We start from the raw sequence: 20,430 nt of genomic DNA, 5'->3' as shown, positions 1-20,430 counted from the left end.
TATATTTGAAACATATCTGGATGGGCATTTGTTATGCCATAACACACAGGTCTTGAGCCTGAAAATGGCTCGGCAAAGGACACGGCAAATAGGGTCTCGTGCCACAAATTTCTATGATTTACGTGATGCTTTTAACAAAAAGATATTCTATCAAGAAAGCTGCAAAAACTACACAGAGACCAATGTACAGCGAGCCATATAAGGAGAAATTAGTAGACAACTGGAAGATGGGGAAGAAAGATGCGTGAAGAAATGTATCAAAGTGGAGAGGGATTTAACAAGACAGCACGACTTCTGCCCTCGAGTTATTCTGCACCAGATGAGTAGTTTGAAATATAAAAATCTAGGCGAATACTCCAAAATATAAGGGGCATTATTGAACAATCAACATTTTTTAAGTGCACAGCACAACAACTTCAATAGCATGGGAATTATCACCACTACCCTCATCAATATTTATCCTCAATCAACAACATTAACACAGATTATCTGAATATCATCAGGCTGCAGTTTGGAAGTGTCATTGGCACCCAAATTAGCTTCTATACCAAGACCACCACTCTTTAGAAGTGTCCCATTTGGTATAATCTTCTGTTAAAGAGGCTGTTTTAATGCACGCTTTCAAAAACAAACTGGCTATTCCATGTTTTTAATATATTCTCTTACCTTTGTGCCCCCTAGAAGAGTTATCTAGTTTATCCACCAGATTTCCTGCCTCTTCCCAACAGCCCATTGTTGCTTCTACATGTGGCTTGATCAATTTGAGTTTCTGATCTAGATCACGGTACACGTCAGGCATTATTTCTTGCTGCTCTCTGGATTCGTGGAGCTTCTCTAGATGATCTTCTAAAGTAATAACCCTGTGTTAAACATGCATTGATGAGACACACTAGACCAGGTCAGGACATTAATATTTGCAACAGGAGCTCTGCGTGCAACAGTTACAATGCACTTCATGGTCACAAAAAAAAAAGATTTGATTTTTTCGGATTTATAGAGTTCAAGACAACTGGACTAAAAAGCTGAAATCATTTTTGGATAGACAATACACCAGGACCCAAATCATGATTTTTAAGGTTGAATCATCACATCTTTAAACTGACATCAACATTAAAACAACTGAACATTTTAGATAAATGCATGGACTTACTCAGTTAGTAGCACCTTAAGGTGGAGCTGCAGACTACGAACGACAGCATAAATATTCTTCAGCTTACTTGATTGTTGGCTGGTCCTCTTTGGGGTTTTTAAGTTAGGTTGGTGCTGCAAGTATCTGTGCAGTTCATAGCTCCGCTTCAACTCTTCAAGGCGAGCAGTGACATTATGAGAAAGACTGTTGATTACTTCTGTGACAATCTGATGCGCCAAATTTCCAGGAGAAACACGAGACTTGTGTGCAGTTTGAACTGGAGACAATAGTAAAATCAAGCGTCTGAAGAACTCCGAGCTTTGGCCGACACACAGCTGAAAGAGTATCTGGATGCAGGAAACATTAACAAACTGTTAGCAAATATTAAAGATCTGTCAAAATTTATGTCTGTATATACATATTATTGTGCCCGGGTCAGTTATGCACATCACAAGGATAATAATTTAAATGGATGCAGCCCCATATTCATCGCCATTGGGGTACATTGGTCTCGAATAAAGGCCTTTTATCTGTACTATTTCTGACCAAAAACAAGCTCTGAACCAACAGGTATTTAAAACATTTAATTAGCCATAGAAATATAAATACTACCATTGTCAATCTTCCTTGAGATTCCTATAACTTGGCTACTATTATGTATTTGCATGGAAAGGGTTAATCAGATTAATCAACTGCTTCCTGTCTCGTATTAAGCTTTATGAGATGTTATTTTATACGTTTGTGTTCTTATGTAATTTGGCCAAAGAGACAGAGAGAAGAACGAGGACATGTGTTTCACTTGCTGAGCCCTTTTTCCTGTGGGTAATTGTTTGACCTTGGCTTGGCTACTTCCAGTGATGACATCAGGAAAACGCAATGACAAATCCATATCCGGTAGCTACACAGAGACACGCACCACCCCAGTCATGCATTTATATACAACATTATGGAAAAACAACATTACTTGGTGAAGCTGCTCAAAGTTGGTTGAGCACCAGTGCAACTGAAAATAGTAAGATTAAACGAGAACTTACCAGTTTGAAGTTTGATCTGTATTTTATGAGGAGTTACGATGAGGGTATTACGTGAAGAACCCGCTCAGTGCGCAGGCGCGGCATACTTCCAAGCAGCGGTGTGGAATCACAGATAGACACAGTTATTTTGAAGTAAACATAGTAAAGATAAGGAGACATCAATTTATTAGTTTGATCCATATAATGAGGGTGGGAGCGGAGGGCACGTAATATCCTCATCGTAACTTCTCATAAAATACAGATCAAACTTCAAACTGGTAAGTTCTTGTTTAATCTTACTATTTTACTTCGGAGTCACGTGAGTGACTACGTGAAGATTTCTAAGCTCTGTGATTTCAAACCGTGTAACAGTTTCATTTCACTCACTGCCGAAGTTCTTGAGGGAGGAAGTGTTATCGTAATGAACCAATGAGTCTATTTGTAGAAAAACACAATGGTATTTTTTAAACAATAACAACAAAGAATTAAGTTGCTCCCCTGGGCTTAAATTAAATATTTGCAGTTCGTAAAGCTTTACTGCAAATAAACCAGGTTTTGCCAACGGCTTACTATAAAATTTCTGAACGGTCTTTTCCCTTCCCACCATCCTGCTGTAGCCAGGATGTGGTCTATAGGCATGTCCATTCTTTAGCCGTCGACATGGATGCTGCCCTGGTGGAATAAAATTTGTACATGTTAGTGTTTATCCCAGCAGTTTCTAGCACCTGCTTGAGCATCTCGCAATGGTTTGGCTCATACCCCACCATAAGGTTTTTGTGACTGACCCACAAGGCTTTTCATCTCCCTCGAATATTCTGGTTGTGTCTATGTAGGATAGTAGGTGGGTCATGGCACATAACCGTGGTTCTGGTGGGTAAGCCACGACTAGATTAGGTGTTCCTGGTCTGCTCTGTTTGACCAGTCGCTGGATAACGACAGATCTGGTCTGGAGCTGTGATCACGTTGTCCAGTCGCAATAGGTGTAGTGACTGGACCCTCTGAGCGGATACAAGTGCCATCAACATGAGCGTCTTTAGTGTAGCTTGCTCGAGGCCGGGGGATCTGGCTGGTGGCCATTCCCTGAGATATGTCAGGACCACACTGATATCCCAAATATGGGTAAACCTGGGCTTAGGGCTTGATATTGTAAATGCCCTTCATCAGTTTTACCACCAGTGGATGGGATCCCATCGCCTGTTGTCCTGGCGCTGGTTTGAGATAAGCAGAAAAGAGCACTCTGCGCTGTGTTGATGGCACTGTAGCTGATCCCTACATCGTGGTGTAGATGGCCAGGAACTCCAGTATGGTGGTGGCTGTAGCTGTTGCGTATGTTGTCCATGTTTCCTGGCAGTACTTCTCCCTTTTTTGATGCTGGTTAAGTACTGCCTCTTGGTGGATGTTCGAAGGGATGCCGACATGGTGGTGATGGTTTGTTTGGACAATCCCAGTTCCAGGTAAGGTCTGTTCAAACTTGCAACCCAGGCGTTTAATTTTCTCATGGCATGGGTGTTTAGCTTACCTGGTAGGTAAGTAGCTGATAGCCAAATATGTCTTTCGACATACCATTGCCAAATCATGTTGACCAATTTGTCGCATGATAATGATTTTATGCCACCCATATGGTTAATATAAGCCGTCACCGTAGTATTTATCAATTTGTAACCGAACATGCAAGTGCTGCATAATAGATACATATGCTTTTAAACCATAAAAGGCGCCCAACATCTCTAGATAGTTAATGCCCAGTGTAAGTAGTAATGATGACTCTAGTTTAGTCCATCTACCACTTGTGCTGGATATGGAGTTAGTCGCTCCCCAGCCTTGAGCACTGGCATCTGTTTGAATAACTAAAGTAGGGTTAGTGATAAAGATAGGGCTGAAACTATGCCAAACGTTTTCCGCCCACCACTGTAGCTCTGATATTGCTTCAGTGGGTAAGTTCATGACACGATCATAGTGACCTGTATGTCGTTTTATTGCCCGTACCTTTGCTCTCTGTAAATTTTTTGATAGTGCAAAGGTCCGAATTGTGTAGCCGGAAATGCTGCTACCATTTCCCCAATTACTCTTGCTACTTGTCGAATAGTTGGTCGCTCGTTGACCATTAATTTGTTGCATGATTGTGCTAATTCAACCATTTTTGCCTTTGGCAAGGTAACAGTCATATGGACTGAGTTAATTGTGAAGCCCAGGTAGTCCATGATAGTGGATGGCTTCAACTTAGATTTATCTGGATGTAGGACGAACCCCAGAGTTTCGAGGAGCTGTTTTGTAGCTGATACTGCTGCCACAGCCAATTCCATCGTTTTCCCTACTATCAGAATATCCTCCAGATATGCCATGACAATATGTTTTTGTTTTCTTAGTATTGCCATGGCTGGGTTCAATATTTTGGTGAATAATCTTGGGCTGAAGTTCGCCCATAGGGCAATGCTTTGTACCATCCAGATAAATTTTAGGTATCTGCGATGATCCTTGTATATGGGCACTAGATAGTAAGCATCTTTAAGATAAATGCTTGCCATGAAGTGTCCTTTGGAATTCAGTTGTTTGGCAGTAACATATGTCTCCATTTTGAAATGTATATACTTAACAAATTTGTTTAGTGATGTTAAGTCAATGATGATGCGACAGACACCATCTTTTTTGGTTTTAGTGAATATATTCGATACAAATTCCAAAGGTTCATGTTTGGTCTTTTCGATTACCCCCTTTGTGATAAGTCTCACCAGTTCAGCTTGTCCCTCACGTTTCTCTTTGATGGAGGGAGAAATACCCTTTGGGGCCATTGTTGAACTGGCGGCGTTTTTTTCTGACATGAATTGTATTTTATATCCTGTAATGTTGTTGAGTATATACTTGTCACTCGTGACCATACCCCATGCTTCTTTAAACAAGTGTAATCTCCCCCCTGTTAATAAAGCACCCTTATTCTCTATATGCTGGTAGGGACCAGACCCACCTACCTCCATGGTTATTGGCGATTCTGTTTCTTCATTTTCCTGAAGATTTTGTTCTGACGTGCTGGCGATGTTGGGGGGGAGGCGCATTTTCCAGAGGGTCCGCTGCGGGCCCTGATCTAAAAGATCTTTGGGGATAATGTGCGGACCCCAAGCGTTCACCAGTCCCATATTGCGGACGTCGACTGGTGGATGCCGTGGGGTGCTGCCGCTTGGGTATCGGAGGTCTTGGTTTGCTCGTCCCGGGGCCTGCCCTCATTAGGCCGAAGGTTTTTTGATGCTTCCTGCATCTCCTTCAGTTTTTTATTGAAATCTTTCCCAAATAGCAGCGCGTCCGTCTCCGCAGCTGGGGCTTTACACAAGCCAGCAAATTTGGGATTGAGGGCAGGTCTTATGTTTCCCTCCGGAGATTGTTGATCTCAAATTGTGTGGCACACATTAATGCCAGCACATCCTGCTGGCAGGTATCCATCTCCGTGGTCTCCACGGAACGAGCAAAGGCTGTGATGGCCGACGTCAGGAGCCTTAGGATCCGCTGTAGCTTGAGTTCTTGGGTCCGGATGTGTGACCCACATGCCCCCAGATTTGGCTGTTGACACTTTTTACTTTGAGGGCCTCACCGTTTTCTGGTGCTGTGTTGTTTCAGCACCTCAGCGAGCACCTTTTCCAGTAATGGTTGATGCTGGCCGCCATTCTTGGTTCCAGCGGTGCTCCAGCCCGTGGGGTTGCTACAAGCGGTCCATCACACCCAACAGCTCTTCATGTTCCTGCACCCCTGGCATACTCCCGAATTCGTCCGCCTGCCCCTGTTCCAGACCAGCCCAGCCCTGGTCACCAATGCTAGCCTCCAGTAATGAGGGAGCAGAGGGCAGTGCATGAAACACTGTGGAGGGGGTGCCTGACCTCCCTCCGCGAGAGCGCTCTTTCTGCGCATCTCGCTGGAGCTGCTCCAATTGCTGTTGGATGCAGCTCAGGCGGCTGTCTCTCCTCTATTTAGGTGGAGACATGTCCCCGTCCGACGAATCGGACGCCACCGGCCGGATGCCTGTTCGGATGGCTAGACATCCAGCCCGCAGTTCAGGCACTAGCGGGACTGGGCTCGGCGCGGTGATGGGGATAGCGGAGCGCCCGGTAATTGTTCCTACCGCCTTCTTCTGGAGCTTTTGTGCCTTGTAGTAGCGAGAGCGCCCCTCAAGCAGCGCGTCTCGCAGGCACCTGCTCCGTGAGCCGCTCCAGCGGCTCAGGCGGCTCTCTCCCCCCGTGCGGGTGGAGAGACGTCCCGTCCGACATCGGGAACACCTGCCGGATGCCTCTCGAGTGGCTATGCATCCAGCCCGCTGCTCAGGTACTAGCGGGCTGGCCTCGGCACGGTGTCGGGGAATTACGGAACACCGGGTAACGCTCCTACCGCCTGTTGCTGCCCCCCTCCCCAACGGGAAAACGGGGGACAGTTTTGTTCCAGAGCCTTTTTCTCTGCCTGTAAAAAACACAAGCAGAAAAAGGCTCACCTGTAAAAGAAAACCCGACCTCAGGGTACTCACCTGACGGTCCGGTTCATTCTGTAACGGGAGAGCCTAACTCCCGTGGCAGCCGCTGTTGCACTGCTGGCGTAATGCCGCGCCTGCGCACTGAGCGGGTTCTTCACGTAGTCACTCACGTGACTCCGAAGTAAAATTAACAACTTAAAACTTTAAAAAAATAGTATTTAAGGTGCAAGTAGTATGGGAATGAAGTACAATTTTCCACCATGTTTAATCTGTTTTAGAAATAATGACTATATCATGTCATGTCCCTTCAACCCACTTTGCCCACACCGACTAACATGTCCTATCTACACTAGTCCTATCTGCCAACGTTTGGCCCATATCCCTCTGAACCCGTCCTATCCATGTACCTGTCAAATGCTACTTAAACGCTGCGATACTATCTGACTCAACTATCCCTTCTGGCAGCTCGTTCCATACACCCACCACCCTGTGTGGAAATACTGTCATATAAAACACCAACAAGGAAAATTGTCTACATACTTGTATATGATACACAATTTATAGCAAAGTAGGCCATTCAGTTAATCTTTCAGTGAATATGCTTCACGCTAAACTGCATATCTATCTATCTATCTATCTGTCTGTCTGTCTGTCTGTCTGTCTGTCTGTCTGTCTGTCTATCTATCTATCTAAATAGTTCCGTGAGCACATGGGCACGCACACAGACAGAATCACAAACAAGATGAGAGTTTTAGTAATATATATAATATATAATATATATATTGTACTCATCTTGTTTGTGATTCTGTCTGGCTGCGTGCATGCATGCCCATGTGCTACCGGAACTACGCCAAAACGGTACACCATAGTGCTACAATTTTTGGACCACCTGACTCACAATTGTCTTGTGGTGTGTTTTTGATCAAGTTTCGTTCAGATTGATGTTATATTTTACAAGTTATTCACATTTTTAACTTTAAAAATCCAGTTTGAAGTTGAAGTTGCAGTGGCAATTAGCAGCTATGACATCACCATGGGATCTTATTTACATAAACTGCCCATCAACAGTATTCCACGCAGTGCAATGAGACATCTGTTACGTTGTTGTAAGGAGAGGAAGGGAATGGGGGAGGAGAGAAGAAATGTTATTTAAACATTCAGTTTAGTGGGGGAGTGGGATACGGGAGAGGTGAGGAGTGGGGGAGTAGGGAGATAGATGGTGAGGAGGGGGTAGGGAGGGGAGAGGGGTTATGGAGGGAGGGAGAGACTGAGGGTAGGGGAAAGGAGACAGAGGGAGTGGAGGAGGAGAGGAGAGAGAAGGAGGGTGAAGATGAGCGGGCGGGACTGTTGGGGATGAGGGAGAATGGAGGAGGATAGGGGTAGGAAGAGGGATGGCGAGGTGCAGTTGGGGAGGGTTGCCATGACTCGCGTTACAATGGGGATCTATGGAGTTACAACGAGAACCCGTCAGCCATGCCTGCAAAGTTGGGGGGCTATGGCTGAGTGGTGGAATATTGCGTTTGGGGACCAGCCCTCCCATGTGACAGGGACCCAACGGATAAATTAAAACTCTCATCTTGTTTGTGTCTCATCTTCTGACTCATCTTCTGTGTGTCTCTCATCTTCTGTGTGTCTGCATGCGTGCTTGCCCATGAGCTTGCTCCCAGAACTACGCCAAAACGGGACACGATGGTGCTATAATTTTTGGACCACCTTACTCACAAATTATCCTGTGGTGTGTTTTTATCAAGTTTCATTCAGATTGATGGGATATTTTACGTTATTACGTTATCAACCGTACAAAATCAAGTTTGCGAAAAATCACTTGCAGTGGCAGTTAGTAGTTATGACGTCACAATGCGATCTCATTTACATAAACTGCCCGTGAGCAGTGCTCCATCCCACAATGACATCACAATGGTATCTCATTTACATTTAAAAAAAGCAAAATTTATCTTCTCACTGCAAAAAATGGCGTCGACAATCACACACGTCATACTACGCGTTTTTCGAGGAGTGGTCTATCTTGCTCCTCTATAATCTTTGATTGCAACGGGCAAGGCAAGGGAATTGGATTTTTTTTTAAGTTTAAAAAGAGGGAGGGTGAAGAGGAGGGGGAGGAGGTGCTAGGGGATGAGGGGAAGTGAGCCGTGCCTGCTCAGTTGGGGGCTATGGGTGAGTGGTGGAATATTGCATTGGGGAACGGGTTGCATTGAGGGACCAGGCCTCCCGTGTGACAAGGAGCCAATGTGTCCCATTTGGTCTAGTATATATTATACATTATATTCTATATATATTACTAAAACTATCATCTTGTTTGTGTGTATGCGTGTGTGTGTGTGTGTGTGTGTGTGTGTGTGTGTGTGTGTGTGTGTGTGTGATCCTGAAACTACGCCAAAACGGTACACGATAGCGCTACAACGTTTGACCCACCTTACTCACCAATGTCCTGTGGTATGCTGTGGCAAGTTCCATTCAGATTGATGGTATATTTTACAAGTTATTTTAAACTTTACAAAAACCACTGACAAAAATTCCTTCCGCCTGCACTGCCCGTTAGCAGCGAATGACGTCACAATGGGATCCCGATACTCATTCACATTTATTTTTTAAATTGGGATTTTCAAAAAAAAATTTAATCAAATTCTTGGGGGGGGGGCGGGGAAGTTTCATTTACAAAAAAAAAAATCGCAATTTTCATTGGGGAAAGGAGAGGGAGGGAGAGGTGAGGGAGGGGGTGGGGGAGAAGGAGAGGGGAAAGAAGAGGGAGGGTGAAGTGGAGGGGAGGTAGTACTGGGGGATGAGGGGGAATGGAGAAGGATAGGGCTAGGAAGAAGGATGGCAAGGCACAGTTGGGGGAGGTTTGCCATGACTCGCATCACAACGGGGATCTCTGGCGTCACCACGGGAACCCGTCAGCCGCGCCTGCGCAGTTAAGGGCTATGGGTGAGTGGTAGAATGTTGCTTAGGGGAACGAGGCCCAACGGGTCCCACTTGGTCTAGTCACTTTCAAACTCTTGGGAATAGCTACATTTTATTTACATACATAAGACTCGTTTTAATTTTAGAGATACAGCGTGGAAACAGGCCCTTCGGCCCACAGATCCCGCACACTAGCATTATCCAACACACACTAGGGACAATTTACATTTATACCAAGCCAATTTAGATATAAACCAGTACGTTTATGGAGTGCGGGACAAAATCGAAGATCTCGGAGAAAACCCACGTGGTCGTGCGGAGGACATAAAACTCTGCATAGCCAAGCACCCGTAGTCAGGATCGAATCCAGGTTTCTGGCGCTGTAAGGCAGTAGCTCTACCGCTACGCCACTGTGCCTAGACGATGTTTAAACATTTCATTTGTGTTACATGCAGAATCACTCACATATCTTATGGTGCATCACACCGTACCTTTAACGGCCCAAGACTGTAGCCATCAGTAAGTTCCTGAGCCTCTTCGTCAGACAGAGCATCCTCATTCAATCCCAACCCCAGTTCACTTAATGGGATTGCACACAGATAGTTTGTCACATTATCAATCTCAGCGTTCAAAGGATAGGTTTGATCATAATTAAGGCATAATAACAAATTAATATCAAAATGCACATATGCAGCAAAAATGTTTAAAACGTATTCAGAGCTTAATGGAATAAACTAGTATGGGATACTGATTAGGACTCTTCTCCAGTTTTTAATATCAAACTTGATATCCATATCAAACTTTTATTGAAAGGCACAAACGAGTTAGGGAAACTTACACATCACGACATACTATTTAACAAAATGTAAACCTTTAACTGAAAACCAACGTCAGCAGCCACTGGCCTATCACGTTAGGCACTAGGCAGAGCATCGGAGAAGAAATTATAGGGTGGCGCAGCGATAGAGCTACTGCCTTACAGCGCCAGAGACCAGGGTTCGATCCTGACTACGGGGACTGTCTGTACAGAGTTTGTACGTTCTCCCCGTGACCTGCGTGGGTTTTCTGAGATCTTCGGTTTCCTCCCACACTCCAAAGGCGTACAGATTTGTAGGTTAATTGGCTTGGTATAAATGTAAAATTGGCCTTAGTGTTTTTATAGGGTAGTGTTAATATGCGGGGATTGCTGGTCGGCGTGGACTCGGTGGACCGAAGGGCCTGTTTTCGTGCTTTATCTCAAAACTAAACTGAAAGATATTGGAATAAGAAGCCATTCTGCTTCACCAGACAATAAACTAGCAGCTAATTTGCAACCTGATTGAAATATCTATCTTTGCTCGACCTCTTTACAGGATTTTGACTAGGTCCTATAAGGCAGGCTGGTCAAACAGGTAAAGCTCATAGGATCCAATAGAGTAGCAAATTAGATTCAAAATTGGCACGGGTGGCAAGATGAAATGGTGAACAGGATCAGGATTGAACCCAGGTCTCTGGCTTTATAAGGCAACAGCTCTATCACTACAGCATTCTTCCACCCATCTATTCATGTTCTCCAGAGATACTGCCTAACCCACCGAGTAACTCCAGCATCATGTCTTTTTTGTATAAACCAGCATCTGCAGTTTCTTGCATCTTAATATTATACACTAATATTGAATGCACAATGTAAGGTTGAATCAATTTTTCTGTTAAGTAACTGGCTCAAATGGTTGATAAAATTTGCCACCATTCTATACTTAAGTTAATACCATTTAAAAAAATCTTGGAGCTAAATAAGGAGATCTTGAGATGAAATAGATTTTTTTACAAAGATTTCCTAGCAGGAATAATAAAATATTAAAACTGCATATCAAAGCATATAAAACTGCTGGATGTTCCAACTGATCTGTTATTCCTTGCCAATTGAGTTATTTTATTGGTGGCTTATTTCAGGCACCGAGCTGTGAAACATTTTAATGCTGCTGGCAATTTAAACTGTCAACGCTTTTCTGCTAAATCAAACACTGAATTCTTGTCGTTAAGAAATGTCTAATAGTAAAAATAAAAATCACAGAATAACATAGTTCTCGTACTTTATTTTTTGTCTAACACAAGTCTGAGTGAATTACCAACTAACAGTAAACTTTTGTAGCATTGTGACATTAATCAATGGCAACGACAATAAAGGCGCAGCGGTGGAGTTGCTGCCTTACAGTGCCAGGGACACGGGTTTGAACCTGTCTAAGGGTGCTGTCTGTATGGAGTTTGTACATTTTCTCTGTGACCTGCATGGGTTTTCCCTGGAATCTCCGGATTCCTCCCACACTCCAAAGACATACAGGTTTATAGGTTAATTGACTCGGTAAAATTGTACATATTGTCCCTAATGAGTAGGATAGCGTAAGTGTGTGGGGATCGTTGGTCAGCGCGGACTTGATGGGCCGAAGGGCCTCTTTCCGCGCTGTATCTCTAAAGTAAAGCTAAACTAATCTTAATCATATCACATACAACTTTACACTGACAGTGATTTACAACCCTATTCTTTCAATGACACTCAATTCTCTACAATTCTCGTGGCTGACTCCAAGCACCCTAACTGAGCCAAAATCCTGAATCTGCCTAGTTATCATCATTGGAAGAATTGAATTTTCATTGAAATTGAAAATACAATCTAAAAGTGCATGTTAGTATTGGATTCAGAAAAGGTTTAAAAGACCCGCCTAAATAAATTGGCACAGCCTATAGTTAATGGTTAAAGAGCAACAAAGGTGTTCAAGGAGAGCCCTTCTCTGTCCCCACTAACCACCTTCAGGTTAAGATAGCCAATGGGCATGGCATTGCCAGAGTGAACAGAAGTTAGAGACACAAGGAGCTGCCGATGCTGGAATCTTGAGCAAAGCACGAAGTGCTGGAGCAACTCAGCAGATCAGGCAGCATCTATGGAGGGAATAGACAAATGATGTTTCGGGTTGGGCCACCCTTCTTCATAATAGCAAATAAATTTAATTATTAGTCAGTAATTTCTAGGCAGATATCAAAATTGCATTTGGAATTTGCGATTTGAGATTTACCAAGTTTTATCAGGAAAGTGCAAGTGCTCAAATATTAAAAAAAAAGATTTTGAAGGAGTTTAGTGTTTGAGTACAACAGGATGAGTACATACTTTGGTCAAGGGTGATCTGAGATTTTTAGAATTTAAGGTAAATAACTTTTTTGTCTTGCTAGAGGCAGAGTCCAGGACAAAAGAATATTAATTGAAATTCAGAGCTCGGCCATTCCAGAAATAGTACTTTATTCAAAAGCACGTATAAATGCAAAGCACCTTCCCACGAAGCACTGTGGAGTCGGATTGAGCTAATTGCGTCAGATCTGAGAGTGATATTCCTCTGCTGATCATCAGTGAAGATCATCAAGACATAAATTATAGCAGGTGGGTAGAGCAATAATTAAGTTTAGTTTATTGTCACGTGTACTTAGGTACAGTGAAAAAAAATTGTTGACTGCTAATATGATTCCAATCGAGCCATCCACAGTGTAGATACATGATAAAGGGAATAACTTTGAGTGCAAGATAAAGTTCAGTAAAGTCCGATCAAAAATAGTCCGAGGGTCTCCAATGAGGTAGATAGTAGCTCAGGACTGCTTTCTAGTTGTTGGTAGGGTGGTTCAGTTCCCTGATAACAGCTGATTGCATTGATAAACAGAAAACAAATGCTAAAGGACAAAGTGCTGGAGCAACACAGCAGGTCCAGAGATGCCTCCTGACCCACTGAGTTACTCCAGCACTTTGTGTCCTTTTGTGTAAACCAGCATCTGCAGTTCGTTGTTTCCACAAAACCACATGCTGCTATGCAATGCTCCAAATCTGCTCATGCAATTGGAAGTAGAGCGCACTTGCAAGATCACTCATAATGAAAGGATATCACTTCAGCAGATAGCAAGTGGCCAGACGAGAAGCTCGATAGGTGGACTTCACTGCATTGTACACTGCTTTCCTAAGGCCAATTAGCTGCTGCCCTTGCTGTTGCCGGGAACTCCCGAGTTTACTTGCAGGATATGCAGCCGTCACCCTGGAAAACAAACCTTCAGCTTTATCTCCTGTGCAGATCTCTTTACAAGCATAGTTAGATTTAAAGATCTATTTGTGATGCCTTTTGATAGCAATACCATTGAATGAATAATTAATTAATTTCCATTTATAATTGTCAGAAACGCATTAACAAAGTACTTAAATAACACTGGAGGATAGAGATTAGATACAAAGCAATAATTGCCCTGAGTTGCATATAAGGGAGAAGGTGAAGGAAGGAACTGCAGATGCAAGGTCTGAAGAAGGGTCTCGACCCAAAACGTCACCCATTCCTTCCCTCCAATGATGCTGTCTGTCCCGCTGAGTTCACCTTTATGTCTTTCCTTTATCATCGTTAATTTTTTGCATATCTTTTATTCATTGTCCTTTTTCTCTCTACATCATCATCTATATCTCTCGTTTCCCTTATCACTAAGCAGTCTGAAGAAGTGTCTCGACCCGAAACGTCACCATTCCTTCTCTCCAGAGATGCTGCCTGTCCCACTCCAGCTTTTTGTGTCTATAAAAGGCAGAATGTTTGGAAGCTTTTAAAATATATATCTTAGAGTTATAATTACAAAGTGGGACCTTTCGGCCCATTGTGCCATTACAGACTCCCAGTGGAGCCATCTAATTCCTCCCATTTCCCTGTATCCATGTAATCCATTTTCCCACACAAGGCCTACTCCACCTTTGACTGTCATTAACCTACACCAATGGGGTTTATACCATAGACAATTAACTAATAACAAATTTAAGTATATAATAATAATAATAATGGATGGGATTTATATAGCGCCTTTCTAATACTCAAGGCGCTTTACATCGCAAAGGAGGAAACTGAATCACCCAGAGAAAACCCACACAAAGAGATACTGATGCACCATCTTGTTAACCTTACATTTAACAGTACAAGAACTGTGCTTGTTGTTATTCACATTCAAATACCCATACAGAATATATGGCGAAGATTGAATTTGAATGAAGTACACTGGAGGTAATTTAAGAGTAATATAAAAATATTATAAGGAGGGTTCTTTTAATTATATTTTCCATTTAATATTGTCATCTCTTGCTTTTAATCGGGCCATTTCTTGTTAATAAATTGCAAGTCTGGCGTTTTTGTCTACATTCATCTCATAGAGCCACACTGAGGACTTGAAGATGTTATACCTCACTATGGGATTCAACTGCAGCTTTGGGAAACAGCCAACCATGAGTCTCAACAGGCGATATTCGAGAGGTGTGCTGCTTTATGTTACTGATTAGCTGCCATTGTTATCTTACTCTCTGCTGGCAAGATGATAAAAACCACTTCCTCAGACCCCACAAAGTCAAAAGGCACAAGTTATCAGAGGCAGCTTTGAGTTAGCTGAAAACTATTTCACAGAGATAATTCCATTTATTTGCTTCCTCCATTGACATCACTATTCATATGCTTAAAATTACATTTCAATCTTAATCAAATTATGCCAATTAACATCAAAAGATTGAGGAATTTTATACTGAAAAATATGAGCTGAAAAATTATCAATTGCAGTAAATACATAAAAATCTGTAAAAAAAAAAGACTCACAGCATGAATCCCCTTGAAATGACCTCTACCTCCTGAATCTGTCGCAGGGATTTTCGTACAAGACTGTCGAAGGCTCGGCTATTTGTCACCAGATTTGAGAGACATTTGCTGTATTTTTTTATGGATTGCTGAAGCCTGGCGCTCTTCCAGAAACCAAAGCCTCTAAAAACCAAATAAAGACCGAGCCCAAACATTCCTACCACGACCCAAGCAAAAGCATCATTCAGGTTGGAGGTCACGATGAAGACACTAGCAAATGCAGCCAATGTGGAAAGATCCCTAATATGAAAGAGGAAACACAAACTTAGTTTACTGGAAGTTCTTGTATGATTCCGTGACAAACAATGACAAACTAAATATCCTAAAGCAATCACCATTTTATGCCAATATTAATTCAACTGTACTTTCAGATGCTGAATTGTTTTGGCTTCTCTTTTTGGGTATTGCACCCTTCAGGTTAACTTCCCCAAGTAATCACTCTTTCATGCAATTTGAGACACTATTAATAACACAGCATCTTTAATTTACTAAAATGATCCAAAATATTTCAAACCCAAACTCAGAAGAAACAAAATCATCCAGATTTAAAAAATCATTTTAAAGGTCACCAAAGTCCTTGATCAAAAAGGAGAATCATCCAAAAGTTGAGAAACATCACAATCTGGACCTCGTCCAACATTTATAGCATGATATTAAATATGGGAGTAAAATTAGTTTACAAGACAACATTATAGAGCATTCTCACCAACTGCAGTGTTTGACTCAAATTAGGCAACTCATGAACCTCGTACATACTCTCCGTCTTAGCAATAAATTGACCGAACCAGATGAACGGTTTAAAATGTTGTGAGGTTGAGGAACTGAGACATTCAGGAATGCAGAAGGAGAGAGAGACTGCTGTATGAAGGATAACAAATAAAAACAGCTAAACTAAAGGCAAGCAAGACTCTGAACGTTATCCATCAGGTACTCGATATAAAGATAACAAGGAACGGTTGAAACTGTAGCTGTAGTTTCTCACAGGTATATCAGGCGGATGCCAGGTCTGAGAAAATAATTCTAATGGGACATGGAAAAAACTAACAATGTATGCGTCAGAACAAGGGGGATATAGAAATCTTTGACATTTTGAAAGCAACGTAGAAGATAATTTTCACTAGATTATGAAGTCGATTCACCCAGTTGAAAGTTATAATTAATACTAAAACCAAAGAGTAATTAAACGAAACGTCATTGAAACGTTAGTAGGAACAAGATTAGGAGCTTTTCTCATTCAGTGGGATCACGGGTAATCTGATTTTAGCCACAACTTCATTTTCTCACTACAACTGAATTCCAAAATATCAGTTTTAAACATATTCATTGCCTCATCTTCCAGAACTCTCAGCATAAGAAAATTCAAAAGATTCAAAGGCCCACTGAGAGAAGCAATGCCTCAGATGGGTGGATTTTCATTCAGAAACGATACTCCGCAACAAGGACAAACATCCTCTCAGTATCCACCATGTTGATCCTCCTCATAACTTTATCTTTCAAAAAGATCCCCCCCAATTGAATACAAGCCAAACCTGATCAATTATTGTTCACAATACATCCTCCATCCAAGAATCAATCTACCGAACCTTGCCCAGACTGCCTCCAATACAAGTACATCCCTCCATAACAAAACTGGGATTATATGCAGTACTCTTGGTGTGTAGTCACTAACCTTCTATACAACTGAAATTGTTGTCTACTTTTATGCACCATTTGAGGGAGCTATGTTGCATAAAGAGATGCCGTTGGGCCCATCGAGTCTGACTGGCCATCAAGTGCCAATATACACTATTCCCATTCTATTCATCCTGCATTCTCATTACCTCCTCATAGATTCTACCACTCATCAAGATCCTGGGGACAATCTAGTGGCCAATTAACCTACCACCCCGCAGGAATCCAGAGTACCCAGAGGAAATGCACGCAACTACATTTAGAATATGCCAACTCAACACAGACAACACACAAGATCAGGGTTTGACCCAGGTCACTGGCACTGGGCAATAAAAGGTAATTATTGCATTTGTTTTCCTATTTACTTATTATGCTTGCACCCTTGTGTTTTTTTTTGCCAACACCCAGATACCACTGTACAACAACATTTGGTTGTCCACAGCGGTAGAATTGCTGTCTTACAGCACCAGAGATGAATGTTCCATCCAGACTATGGGCAATTCTGTACGGAGTTTGTACGTTCTCCCCGTGACCGCATGGGTTTTCTCTGGGAGCTCAGTTTTCCCCTCAATTTAGAGTACAGGTTGGTTGGCATGGATTCGGTGGGCCAATTATTTCCTTGCTGTATCTCTAGATTTACACGATATTCTGTGTCCCTATTCTTTCCACCAAATGTTCTGACTCGGAACCGCTACCACACCACGCGTGTTTTCTCAACATTTGCCTGTGACACAAGCATGTAAACCAACACCACTTTTTCCCTTGTTGTATTCCAACCAAGAATATTAAAAAGAGCAATTAGACAAATTAAAAAGCTTGAACTCAATTTACAAGATTATCAACAGGCCAAATAACTACTGAGGAGGGATTAACATAAGCATGTATTTGCTGTCACTGGGCACGATGGACGCAGTTGTAGCACAAATGCAATTAAAAGGATTGTTGACATGGTGACGAGAGAAGTGAGGTAAGGAGTGAACGAGATACCTGGAGCAAAGGAAAGTACATGCAAAATAGTAAACAGCAGCAAACAGAAGTTTGGCTGGGTGCTATTTCTGCTAAATAGATTCCATGTAAAACAGTGAATTGACTTCCCATGCAGAGAAGAGCATAGAGCTATATAGCACGGAAACAGGCGCTCATCCATGCCGACCAAGATAATAATAATAATAATAATAATAAATTTTATTTTTGGGCGCCTTTCAGAAATCTCAAGGACACCTTACAGAGATTAACAAGAATAATAAAACATATAATCGGAATAAAATAAATAATAAAGACATCACAGAAACACAAATTAAAAACACAATTCAGTCCAAAAACAAAAAATCAAAAACACAATGTGAAGAGAGAGCAGCGGCAGCTAAAGCACGCCAACGTCCACTCTCCCTTCCGACAGCCATCTTGGACACAGACTAACAGGTTTACTTACAGACAAAAAAAAATCATCCCCCCACAGTGGTTACCACTGTGGGGGAAGGCACAATGTCCAGTCCCCACCCCCAGTTCCCCCAAAGTCAGGCCTATTGAGGCCACCGCTATTGCCTCTACGGAGGCCCGATATTCCTGGCCGTTCTCACCGGGTGGTGTTGACCCGGCGTCGGGAGAGTCCTCTCAGCGGCTGGGCCACCTGGAACGGCCGCTTCCTGACTGAGGACCGCGTCTTCCGAAGCCGACAAGGCCGCGCCGGTTTGGAGCACCCAGGCTCCCGATGTTAAAGTCGGCGCCGCCCGCTCCGCTCCGCAGACCCGCAGCCCGGAGGTGTTGATCTCGGCGGTCACAGCTCACCGGAGCTCCAGCGCGTCAATCCAGCGCGGCGACCCAGGCAAGGCATCGCCCGCTCCGCTCCACGATAGCGCTCCAGCGCTGTGCCGCCACCGAAGCCGAGGTGCTGGGCGGTCCCCGCCAGGAAACGGCGCTCCAAGCCCGCTGGTAGGCCACGAGGACGGGTCGACAGGCAGCCCGGAGAAAAAGCTGCCTCACCGACCAGGTAGGGACCTAGAAGTAGAATTGCCCCCTACCCCCCACATTAAAAAGTCAATTTCTCCAACGGACGAAACACAGGACTTACTCAAAACTTCAAAAAAAAGCGAATTAAACGGACGGCTGCTGGTTAGCAGCCGTTCCCCAAGATGGCTCCTCCTCCAAGATGGCACACTAGGCTAATCCCATGTGTCTGCATTTGGCCCCTGGAACCCCAAGCCGTTCCTCTCCATACATCTGATCAAATGCCTTTTTAAGGCCATAATTGCAACCACTTCTATAGCTTTCTCTGACAAAATATTCCAGATAACAACTACTCTTAGAGTGAAAAGGTTGCCATTGAGGTCCCTCTTTAATCTCACCTCTCTCACCTTAAGCCTATAACCTCTAGTTTTAGAGCACTCTACCCTGGGGGAAAAGGTCATGAGTGTTCACTTCATCATTGCCTCTCATGATCTTGTACACCTCAATAAGGTCACACCTCAGCCTCCTGTAGTCCAAAGGAAAAACGTCCCAGCACAACCAACCTCCTCTCCCTGCAGCTTAAACCCACAAGACTAGGTAACAGACTGATGAATCCTTTCCAATTTAATGGTATTTTTCCTATAGCTAGGTGACCAAAACTGAACACAGTACTTGAAGTGTGGACTCACCAATGATTTGTACAGCTATATCGTGATGTCTTTTTGCAATCAATATTCTTCCCAGTGATGGCAAACATGTCAAATGCCTTCTTCACTACATTGTTACTTACAGTGAATCTGTACTCCAAGATCTCAGTGTCCTGCAACACTCTCCAAGGCTCTACCATTTACTGTGCAAGTCTTGCCCTGATTTGACATACCAAAGTGCAGCACCTCACAATGGCCCATTTGACATTCTTTGGCCCACTTTCCCAACTAATCTGAATTAATCTATTGTAAATAGCATTCAGACTTTAAATATGTATCTTCATCATGCTCATTTGTAGATCTTGTAGACATAGTTAACCTTCCTCACTGTCCATTATACCACCTATGTTGGTGTCAACTGCAAATTTACTAACAAACTGTGGACTCAGCACTGTTGCACTCCATTAGTCACAGGCCTTTAAACAAAAGTAACCAAGTCTCCGTAACTACCTTCTGACTCCAAGACAATTTTGAATCCTATTAGCTAGCTCACATTGGATTCCATGCCATCAAACCCATCTTCCAGATTAGCCTACCTTACAGGACATTGTCAAAAGCCTTGTCAAAGTCCACACAGACAACGTTCACTGGCTTGCCCTCATCAATCCTCTTCAACAAACTATTAGATTTGTGAGAGTTTCCTACACACAAAGGCCTGCCCAATATCCGTAAACGATCCATGCCTGTCCAAATGCTGGTAGATCCTGTCCCCAAAAATCCTCTCCAACAACTTCCCCACCACAGGCCTATAGTTCCCTGGCTTTTCTTTGCGGCCCTTTCTCAGGATAGAAAAGGGATCAAAAACTAACATAAATAAAAGCTTGAGTAAAACAGAGAACACAGGTCAGTCAGTATTCAGAATAGAGCTTGAGGCTGGGCAGTGAGGTGAAGATTCATTGTAGTATTCATTGATTGAGATGGTTCAGTGTTG

The 20,430-nt window shown here is 43.0% G+C and overlaps 1 protein-coding gene across 1 annotated transcript in view; it reads right to left on the bottom strand.

Moving 5' to 3' along the window:
* Positions 1–20,430, bottom strand: part of vezt (vezatin, adherens junctions transmembrane protein) — a 91,114-nt gene that overhangs the window by 17,340 nt on the left and 53,344 nt on the right. The window contains exons 5-9 of the mRNA XM_033039402.1: positions 15,136–15,414; positions 13,414–13,560; positions 10,003–10,150; positions 1,151–1,476; positions 667–860 (exon numbers count right to left, since the gene is read on the bottom strand). Coding sequence (XP_032895293.1) covers positions 667–860; positions 1,151–1,476; positions 10,003–10,150; positions 13,414–13,560; positions 15,136–15,414 — 1,094 coding nt within the window. The remainder of the gene's footprint in view (positions 1–666; positions 861–1,150; positions 1,477–10,002; positions 10,151–13,413; positions 13,561–15,135; positions 15,415–20,430) is intronic.

The sequence above is a fragment of the Amblyraja radiata genome, chromosome 21, assembly GCF_010909765.2.
Source record: "Amblyraja radiata isolate CabotCenter1 chromosome 21, sAmbRad1.1.pri, whole genome shotgun sequence".
Taxonomy (NCBI): Eukaryota; Metazoa; Chordata; class Chondrichthyes; order Rajiformes; family Rajidae; genus Amblyraja; species Amblyraja radiata.
The sequence above is the reverse complement of the archived record's forward strand: the minus strand, read 5'-3'. Positions and strand labels throughout refer to the sequence as shown.